This window comes from Clarias gariepinus, chromosome 2 (genome assembly GCF_024256425.1).
Source record: "Clarias gariepinus isolate MV-2021 ecotype Netherlands chromosome 2, CGAR_prim_01v2, whole genome shotgun sequence".
Lineage (NCBI taxonomy): Eukaryota > Metazoa > Chordata > Actinopteri > Siluriformes > Clariidae > Clarias > Clarias gariepinus.
The window spans coordinates 6,702,989-6,714,377 of NC_071101.1; the positions used below are offsets into that span (position 1 = coordinate 6,702,989).

The window sequence follows — 11,389 nt, forward strand, 5'->3', positions numbered from 1 at the left end:
CTTCTTCTAAGTCACGTTATAGACTCGTTCAAAAAGAACGAAACGTTCATTAACATCCCATCACTACTATCCTGCAGTACCGGCGCACAGGCATGATGAGTTATTAAAGAGTTCTTGTAGTGTTTATTTAATGTTTACAGACATGAGCAATAAACTGAGACAGCATTAATAATGAGTGTAAAAGAGGAAGTCAGGGAGAAACAGAGATAAGAAAACGAGTAATCTATATAAATAAAAGAGGTATTGTCCTTATACTGGTCAGAGATAGTGATATCTTTCCATTTTATACATTGGAGCACAAGAAACGAGTCTCAGAAAATTCTGTCAGTCTGTCTCCCCAGCCACGCAAATCTGGACAGAATGTAATGAAACTTTTGGGGTACTTTGATCTCTGCCTGAAGTTTAATCTGCACCATACAGTAAGTGAAATCAAAATGTTTAGTAAAAGCGATGTTATGCACAGTTATGTGCCTTATTTAATAATCTACTTTAAATGAGCTATTAATGCGCTACTTGCTCAATGTAAACAAACACCTGCACCAATAGATATTAGTTACAAAAGCTAAACTGAATATTTTTACTGGGATTAGTTCAAATTTTAACTTTGGCTAAAATAACAGCGCTGAAGTGGTAAAGGATCAATTCAATTTAATTCATTTTATTTCTATAGCGCTTTTAACAATGGTCATTGTCTCAAAGCAGCTTCACAAAAATGAAAAGAAAATTTATGGTCTACATTTAAACTGTGTCTGAGCCCTGAACACTGTCTGGAAGGCTATTCCAAAGCTTTGGAGCTAAATATGAAAATGCCCTGCCCCCTTTTGTAGATTTTGAAATTCTGGGAATTACAAGAAGTCCAGAGTTTTGTGATCTTAAGGAGCGTGGTGGATTATAGCGTATCAGAAGACTGGTTAGGTATGTGGGAGCTAAACCATTTAAAGCCTTGTATGTAAGTAATACTATTTTGTAATTAATTCTAAACTGAACAGGTAGCCAGTGCAGGGATGATAATATAGGTGTTATATGATCATATTTTCTGGATCTAGTGAGAACCCTGGCGGCTGCATTTGGGACTAACTGTAGATTGTTTATTGAGGATGCAGGACAACCACCTAGTAATGCATTACAATAGTCCAGTCTGGAGGTCATGAATGCATGAACTAGCTTTTCTGCATCAGATACGGATAAGATGCTCCTAAGTTTGGCAATATTTCTAAGATGGTAAAAGGCTGTTTTTATGATATTGGAAATATGATTTTCAAAGGACAAGTTACTGTCTAATATTACGCCCAGGTCTTTTACTGTTGGGCTAGTAGTAACAGTACATCCTTCTAAACGCAGGCTGAATTGTGAGAGCTGTTTTGTGCTGGTATTAGGGCCAATAAGTAATATCTCCATCTTATCTGAATTTAGTAGAAGAAAATTATTGGTCATTCAATCTTGAACACACTCAGTTAGTCTAGACAACTTGGGTATTTCATCTGGTTTTGTTGAGATATATAACTGGGTATCATCAGCATAACAATGGAAACTAATCCCATGTCTTATAATGATGTTATTGAGAACAGCAGAGGTCCTAAGACTGATCCTTGTGGGACCCCATATTTTATAGGCATTACACCAGACGGTTCTCCATTTAAATCTACAAAATGGTATCGATCAGACAAGTATGATCTAAACCATTTTAATGCCTGTCCCTGAATACCTATGTGATTTTGTAAGCGATCTATGAGAATATTATGATCTATAGTGTCGAATGCAGCACTAAGATCAAGTAGGACTAATATCGAGATGCAGCCTTGGTCCGAAGCTAAAAATAAGTCGTTTGCAATATTAACTAGTGCAGTTTCTGTACCAAGATGGGGCCTGAAACCTGACTGAAATTTTTCAAGGATATAGTTTTATAAACGGAAGGTTTGAAATTGTTTTGTAATTTGTTATTTTATTCGAGTCTAAATTAGACTTTTTAAGAAGAGTCTTTAACTTGAAAGATTTATGGACGTGACCTAGATATAATGAAGAGTTAATAAGAAGTGGCTCTCCAGCCATATGTATCACTTTAAAAAATAAAAAATCTGGTTGGGATTGGATCTAGCAAGCATGTTGTTAATTTAGCCAAGGTGATGAGTTAATACAGCTCTTCCTGATCTATAGTTTTAAATGTGAATCTTTAGACTGCACTGCATCATGAGATGCTGTTAGAGGTTGAACTGCCATTATTTTCTTCCTGATACTATAGATTTTTTCATTGAAGAAGTTCATGAAGTCTTCACTTCTAAACTGTGATGGGATACTCTCTGCGGGCATCTTAGGTTTTGTTAGGCGAGCCACTGTACTAAATAAGAACCTGAGATTATTTTGGTTTCTTGCTATCAGTTGGCTAAGATGCTCGGTCCTAGCAGTTTTTAGAGCCTGTCTATAGCTGCACATACTGTCTTTCTACACGATTCTAAAAACTTCTAATTTAGTTTTTCTCCATTTTCGCCCGAGGTTGCTCTCTTTAAGGCACGAGTATGATTATTGAACATGGTGCAGGTGTTTTATCGATGACTTTTTTTAATCTGATGGGAGCAATGGTGTCTAATGTGCTGGTAAAAACAGTGCCCATGCTGTTAGTCACTTCATCTAGATCGTCTGCATTTAGGGGTCTAATAAGAAATTGGGCCAGGTCCGGCAGATTTCTTATGAACTTGTCTTTAGTAGTCGGATTAATATTTCTACCAAATCGATAACGTGGGGAGACACAGCTAATCTGTTCTACAGGTAGAGTGTATATCAGGAGGTGATGATCTGTGATATCATCACTTTGAGGTAAGATCTCTATATTAGAGACATCTATACCATGGGATATAATTAAATCTAGTGTATGATTAAAGCGGTGAGTTGCTCCATTTATATTTTGTTTAACCCCAAAGGAATTTAGCAAATCCGTAAATGTGAGTGCTAAAGCATTGTTAGCATCATCTACATGAATGTTAAAGTCTCCTACTATCAACACTTTGTCAGAGTTAATTCAATAGGTCTGATAGCAGGTGTTCAAGAAAATCGACATATGACCCCGGGGATCTTTACATGGTGGCCAGAGTAAAATATAGCGCAGGTTTATTATGTATTTCATTGATTCAACATTATTGATGAGCACTTCAGATGAGTTAAACCTGGGCCTTATTTTCTGAGTAACAGTGAGTAGATCATTGTAGATAGTGGCGACACCACCACCACGACTAGTTAGACGGGGCTCGTGCTTATAGAAATATCCTGACGGAGTAGACTCATTCAGACCAATATATTAATTTGGTTTAAGCCAGGTTTTGGTGAGGCAGAGTGCGTCAAGGCAATAATCTGAGATCATTTCATTAACAATAAGTGTTTTAGACGCAAGGGATCTAATGTTGAAAAGTCCAAACTTTAGAGGTAGATTTCGATTACTTATTTGGCCTTTTTCTGGTTTTCTGGTTCTTAGACTATTTCGAGTGATTTTAACAAATTAATTATTTTTTCTCATTATTCAGGGAACAGACACAGTTTCTGTAGAAAGAGCAATGTGTGCACGTCTTTCAGTATGGTGAGATGTAATGTGGCTATTATAAATGAAATCTAAGGCATGACTTATCGCCAGTCAGATGGTTCGTAGTGTCCTGGAGATGTTGTCTGAAAGGACCGCTGCTCCAGCTCTGCTAGGGTGCAGGCCATCGGTGTGGTAGAGCCTAGGACGCTCCCAGAAAACATTCCAGGCTTCAACAAAGGGTAATTTCTGTTGTTGACACCAAGATTGTGACCATTCATTAACAGCAAATAATCTACTGAACCTCTCGATTCCTCGCTGAAATGTGCGGAGCGGTCTGGATACAATGATCCTTGTTGTGGGTGATGTGCCTTCTTAACCAGGCTTTTGAAGGATCTCCGTCTTCCTCAGCCTGGGGTCGTTCGTGCCAGCATGAAGGACCACAGCTCCAAAGTTCTTCCTCAGGGCCACGGACACGTGTGCAGCGACATCAAGAACACGAGCACCAGGTAAACAGCAAGTGTGCGCCTTACCTTGAAATCAGTTGTGAACAGTTCTCAGAGGCTCCTTAGTGATCCCATCCCAAGTCAGATCCCATTCTAAACATTCGACTGGAGTAACTGGAAATGTACTCGACTCTTTTACTAAATTCTATAACTGCCTAGATAAGCTATTGTTGAGTCTGTGTATGATTTCTAACCTCTAAACTCTTAGCAGGTTACTGAACAAAGGCTGTAGGACAGGAAGTCAGCTTTGTGGTAGAGCAGGTTGTGGGGACACCAGAGACAGACAAGGCTTGTATTTTTACCCATGTGTGTAGAGTGTGTGTGAGAAATGTCTGAGCTCCTGTTTACTCCACAGCTGCTGTTTGGTGAGTTTATAGATTTCAATTCATATACACAGTGTTAAAGAGACAATATTGTCATCTCACTTGTACCTACATGTGCTTTAGTAGAAGTGTAAGGGTTTATTTCATGAATGAAATTATGCAGCTGTGTGTGAGGTTTTCCAGAGCGGTGATGATTCTGATCTCTTAATGTGCTGTTGTTCTTCCAGGTCTCATCAGTCTGAGTCTCCTTCAGATCATTTCAGCTGATCTCATATCTGTTGATCCTGGAGAGAACATCACTCTGCTCTGTAACATCACTCAGTATTCACAGATCTCGTGGTATCAGATGAACTCAGCAGGCATGAGGGAGATTATATCGGCCAGACAAAGGAAAATAGGCAAACGCTTTTATATTGAATATAATGTAGACGAGAGTCACTTTGATGTAACAGAAAGTAACAGGTTAGTCAGTTTAGTGATTATTGGAGTTAGAGAGACGGATCTGGGGTTTTATTACTGTGGAGGTAAAAATGATGCAACACACACTCAGTTTGGGAAACAAATCAGACTCATCCTTACCCCAGGTGGGTGCCAATATTTTATTTACACTGTTTGTTGATGGTGTGTTTACTTTTTGTTCATGTACATGTAGATGTTTCTATTTAATTGTCCAGATCAGGCCTTTCGCTGTACTGTACTGAGATCTCTGTGTTACTGTGTGTCTGTGTTTCAAATTATCACCATCTTGAGACGGTAACACACCTGAGCCTCCTGATCATGAGGAGCCTGCAGGTCCTGGATTCCTCTGGATTATAATCCTGCTGTGTGTGTGTTCAGTCTCTGTTCTTATTAACATCATCTGCATGTGTGTGTTCTGTTCCAGGAACCCAGGTGAGAACTTTAACCCCATTTACCATCAATGTGTAGATCCACTTTCCTTATTTATCTTCATTCCTGGTTTACAGCAACACTAAGACTAGTGAGCATGTATACAACTGTGTGTGTGTGTGTGTGTGTGTGTGTGTGTGTGTGTGTGTGCTGTTTATATCAGTTACAGTGGCGGTTTCTTTAAGACTGCAAGGGAAGCTCAGCTTCCCCTATAATGTCACAAAATTAATGGTCAAATTATGTACTATTGTAATAACATTTTATTGACTAAAAATGCGTTAGAAAACGTTCATCTCAAAGACGTTTTCGTTCAGAATCAGTTAGATATAGCAGGTCGGCTGACTTGATTTTCTTCTTATACATTCCCGTAGCGTCACAGTGCATTTCCCCATTCAGCCCAGCGTCCCTTGACTTCAATGCGGCTGCTTTGAACGTTTTTTTTCAGTGCTTTGAAACTAGACGGTCATTGGATAAACGCTGCGATTATGGCCAGGGCCAGGACGCTGGGCTGCTGCATGATGATTGGAGGAGCTGTTTAAAGGGCGGAACCCCTTTTTGATTGACAGCATGTCTTAAGTATACATCAGCGCTACAGAGATTCAAGTTCAGTCCCATTGTCAGGTTATAGTACAAACTTTCGTGTGGCTTCCGCACTTAAATCCAACTAAAAAGTACATAATGAATTTTATGATAAAGTCCTAATATGAGCTTCCCCTGTTTCAAAAGCGAGCAGCTGCCACTGATCAGTTAAGAATTTAATTTAGATTGAATTCTGTTTATCTTTCAGACGTGTGTGTTATCAGCAGTGACTCGGATGAGAAGGTACCACACACACACACTCCTGATTAATCCTAGTTAAGTCAGTAATGTGTCTCATTATTAAAACAATCTCTCTGTCTGTCTCTCTATAGGACGTCTCCCTGCAACACACTGCTGATTGGACCTGTGTGACCTTCACACAAGTCTCCTGATGGCTATTTAAATATTTAACATCACAAATAATCACCATCAGCAGAGAAGCTGTGATCTGATCTACACCTGAGCACAACATTAGTACACTGACTTTCAATGAGCTTCATTAAGTTGATGGATATTTGGGATTTAATTTGAACGTTGTGGTCAGTTTCTGTTCAAAACCATTTTATTAATGCTATTAAAATTGTCTGTTTTCAAGTAGATTAGATGATATTTTATCATATATTGTATAGAACTTTTACTTACAGTCATTGTCAAAAAGCAGCTTTACAGCTCAAAAAGTAAAGTGTCTGTGTTTTCTGAGTAAAGGTGTAAACCTCATGTTTTTCCTGAGCTGTGTGTCATGTCCTGTTGATTTTCTCCCTAATTTAGTCGTGTCCAATTCCTCCCCGTCACTAGGGGGCTCCACATTAAGGCTACTATTACCACTCGGTCACAACTGCTCGCTCACGCACCGTTAGGGGCGGCGTAACACACTCGGAGGACAGCGCTATTTGCTCCTCCCATTTGCGTGAGCTCACAGACGCCCCTGATTGGCTGTAGAGCGCTAAGTACCCCTCATCCCTCCCCTCTGAGAGAGCTCGGCCAATCAGATCTCTCTAGACCTCCGGCTGCAAGAGGTTACAGCTTCACCCGGGAATCAAACTCGCGATCTCCGGATGATAGGACGAGTACTTAAACACATACTTTATTGAATGTGAAGCAGCAGCACTTGTTGTCAAAGGGCTGGAGGTAATGTGTGAGAAATGGACAAACTCCACTCTACATTTATTTTACAGACGGTGTTCGGTGAGTTCATACACACATTGGTTAATAACAGTGTTGGGTGACGTTACTTTTATAAATAATTACATTCCAAAATTACTGTCATTAAACAGTAATCAGGTACATTACAGCTGATAAAAGTAACTAGTTCAAGTAAATTTCCATTGCAGAAAATAAAAACTCCTTTGTGATTCCTCATGCATGTTGTTTTAGCCAAGACCTTTATAATTATTCTACCATCATCACTCAGCCAAGTTTGGCCCATAATGTGTTAACTACTGATACCCCTATCTCACCTACGCGGTTTTGCATGGTGGCCGTAAGTACGGTTCATCATTGTAGGTCATCGCATAACAGGGCTGGACTGGGACAAAAAATCGGCCCGGGCATTTTGACTAGAGACCGGCCCACTAGGTATTATTGGCAAAGCCATAAAGCCTTTGAATGAAAACAAATGCTGTCCTGACAGCGATGTACACTGTCCTGTTGGTATATATGTATCAATCTAATAAACTTAAACTTACACCATCCTCCCTATTCTGTTATTCTAAACAGTACTTAGCGGAAAACAAAAGACTGCTTGGTCGAGTTAACCTCCTGAACTATCTACAACACATGGTGGAAACCTGAAAGTAAGACAGAGAAGACTAGAGGTGAGACATGATCATTAATGAGTATTCTTACCTTAAAGATAGGTCATATGAGGTAACATGGAGGGGATCTACATCTGCCCCACGTAGACTCTCTACTGGTGTCCCGCAGGGCTCAGTACTTGGTCCTCTTCTGTTCTCCCTCTATACCCGGTCTCTTGGTAAGGTCATATCATCGCATGGATTCTCATACCACTGTTATGCAGACGACACCCAACTTGTCCTCTCCTTTCCTCCCTCTGACACTCAGGTTTCCACCCGGATCTCAGCATGTCTGGCAGACATCTCATTTTGGATGGCTGCTCATCAGCTGAAGCTCAATCTCAGTAAAACCGAACTGTTGTTTATCCCTTGTGACTCATCTCCAGGTCAAGACCTTGTGATATCCATGGACAACAACCAAATCACTCCCTCAACCACCGCCCGCAATCTTGGGGTAACCGTGGACAATCATCTGTCATTTTCCCCACACATCGCTAACCTTACTCGCTCTTGTCGATTTCTTCTTTACAATATCAGAAGAATTCGCCCATTTCTTTCTTCACAGGCTACTCAGGTGCTTGTTCAGTCCCTTGTTATTTCAAGACTGGACTACTGCAACTCACTCCTGGCAGGCCTGCCTCTGTCCACGATTCGTCCTCTGCAACTGATCCAGAATGCAGCAGCACGACTCGTTTTTAACCTTCCCAAGTTCTCCCACACCACCCCACTCCTCCGCTCCCTGCACTGGCTTCCTGTAGCTGCCCGCATCAAATTCAAAACACTGATGCTTGCCTACAAAGCCAAAAATGGCCCAGCACCCACTTACCTCTCTGCGCTAATTACACCACGCACTGCACCACGTTGCCTCCGATCCTCCAGCACTGCTCGCCTCATCCCACCATCTCTCAGGGATCGAGGGCGGCATTCATCCAGGCTCTTTTCTGTTCTGGCACCTAGATGGTGGAATGAACTTCCTCTAGATGTCCGTACATCAGAGACTTTGACTATCTTTAAACGACGACTCAAGACGCATCTGTTTCTCCAGTACTTGGACTAACCCCCCGAAAAAAAAAAAAAAAAAAAAAAAAAAAAAACTCAGTTGTGTTGGACTAATGGTACTTAGTTATTAACCTAGTTAACCCAGTGTAAGTATGTATCCAATGTTGTAAACATTAAAGCACTTTTTGTAAGTCGCTCTGGATAAGAGCGTCTGCCAAATGCCTAAATGTAAATGTAAATGTAAATGTATTAAAATTAATAAATTACAGATTTAGTGATATTTTCATAAACTATTTATTTACCACATCAACAAACGGCATGGCAGCACAAAATATTTTTTTAAACATAGCAACCTTTAAAAAGTGAAAGAAGACAGAGAAAGAAAGTTGAGAAAGAATAACACTTAATTACACACTTTAATAACACTTAATAACACTTGAATTTTTGATGCCATTTTACACACAGTACATGGCACAAGAACTGACAACACAACAAAACACAGAGATCACGAGAGACCTGGGCTGCCACAACCAGCTAAATCGTAACACAAATGCACAGAAATCAATTATTTTTCTACAATAATTAATTAGATTCAACATCTTTCTTCGACATAATTTCAGACTGCACAGATGGTAAGCTTACTGGGCTTACAGAGACTTCATATTTTTAGACTTAATATTTACTATAAACGATAATGAATTTCTATACATTTAACATCAAATGACCACTTTGGTTGTAAGATTCAGATAATTATTTAAAAGCTAGACATTTAAAATGAGAATAAGAAAAAAAGTATTTCTTTGTGCTCCCCTTTCCTTGTTAATGCCCTACCTGGCCCCCTGGCAAAACTTTGCTAGACCCGCCCCTGCACAGTTACCAGCTGTCAGCTATGTAGAAAAGGATCCTGGTGTTATTTGTCTCTCAGAAACAGTTAATAACTTCAGAAACAGTTCATAACTTCCCTTCAACTCATTCATGTCACCTAAAAGATAAACCTGTTTATTCATCACCTGTTCAACTCTGATGATTCAATAAGGACATCTCCTGGTTTCACCTTTATGTTTCTCTCTCACATATCCACACCGATCATGACTAGCAGCTTTTATGGCTGTGGCTCCAGCAAACAGCTGATAAACCGATCAGCTGATCAACAGGAGAAGGAGGGGGAGAGAATGAGAGAAGCCGAGGCTGCTGTGCAGCGTAAAGACACAGGATAACTCCAGCTTTGTGTTTTTTTGTTTTTTCATTCTAGCTGAAATACAGGACAAATCGCGTTCCTTTTCACCTCAATACGTAACGCGTAATATTTTCTCTGAATACGGGACGATTGCATTTTTTACGTTTGGCAACCCATACTAACTAACCTTATCAATAATTCACTCTCAGTAACATCATAGCACCAGCATAGAAACTCTGTCATCATGCTAACTAGTACACAGTAGGAGTTATTGTAACTGACTGTAAAAAGTTAGCAAGCACAACGAAAATAAGCTACACCTACTTGGTTTATAAGTTTTTTTTATGGTTTTACTTGGTTTTACTTAGGCTACCTCAAGTTCAGTTCTGCCACTTGGACCGGCGGCCGCCTCGGGTCTCTCCTCCTCCTGCCTCCCCTTTCACTCTTCAACCTGCGGCTGATGGCCTCCATCACTTGCTAATTTTACTGAAGTGGAAGCTCCACTATAGCCACCAGACAACTGTGAGATTTTAGCACATTTGGCAGCATCTGCCTGAAGGGCTAGTTTCTTTTTGGCCCTAATTGTTTCGGCTCCTCCTGCTGCTTTGCGTTTTTTGTTCTCCATTTTTGTTCAGCAATGATATGTGATTGCTGAGCCGTTACAAGAGGGCGGGTGCATCTGACCTCCTCGGCTGTAATTGGTCCAGCCCAGAGTCAATCATGACCAATTGGCCAATCCGCCACCTTTAATAGTTTATAATGTTACAAAAAAAAAATCGGCGGCCGGCCCACAAAAGACGAAAATCACCATCGGCCCACCGGGCAAATGCCCGGTATGCCCTATGCCCAGTCCAGCCATGTCGCATAGTCACTTTACACAGGTGAGATATGGAGGAATAGCAGGAATAACAGAGGGGGAGGGGCTTGTAGGACGACTATTTCACACACACACACAATAACTGATTGGGAATGATTGCTGTCTGACCCATGGATTACATTAATTGTCTGAATAACGGATTACATTTTTAAAAAATATGACTAAATAATTGAGTACTTAAATGCTGGACCTAACGCATTAGATTACTTGTTACATCAAAAAAGTAATCCGAGTACTCTAACAAAGTAATGCGTTACACCCAACACTGGTTAATAAACAGATAGTAAAGTGTAAATAATGAATAAATCCCTGTAGCTGTGAGAGTGTTTGTAGTTTTCAGACTGGCCGAGTGATTATGTGCTGCTCTTTCAGTTTTTGTTCAGTTTTTCAGTTGTCTCATTAAGATCACTTCAGCAGACCTCAGATTTGTCCATCCTGGAGAGAACATCACCCTGCACTGTAACATCACTAATTATCCTGAGATATCGTGGTATCGACTGAGATCTGACAAGGTTAAGCTGCTGATATCTGCTGAGGAATGGAAGCTGGATAAATTCTTTTCCCCTTCATTAGAATGTGAATAAGCCATTCAGAAGGAGCCTTGCTGGTGGTTTTGGATCGTTGTCGTGCTGCATAAACAAAGTGTGCTTAACCTTGAGGTCACAAACTGATGGCCAGACATTCACCTTCAGGATTTTCTGGCAGATCGCAGAAATCACGGTTTCATCAATTATGGAAAGTC

General features: G+C 40.3%; 1 protein-coding gene across 1 annotated transcript; it reads left to right on the forward strand.

The window, feature by feature from the left end:
• Positions 1-3,919: 3,919 nt before the first annotated feature.
• On the forward strand, positions 3,920-6,455 carry LOC128516164 (uncharacterized). The gene is made up of 5 exons (XM_053490473.1): positions 3,920-4,376; positions 4,562-4,918; positions 5,085-5,225; positions 6,010-6,044; positions 6,134-6,455. Exons 1-5 carry the CDS (start codon positions 4,340-4,342, stop codon positions 6,191-6,193), a joined length of 630 nt encoding a protein of 209 aa, XP_053346448.1. The 5' UTR covers positions 3,920-4,339; the 3' UTR covers positions 6,194-6,455.
• Positions 6,456-11,389: the final 4,934 nt, after the last annotated feature.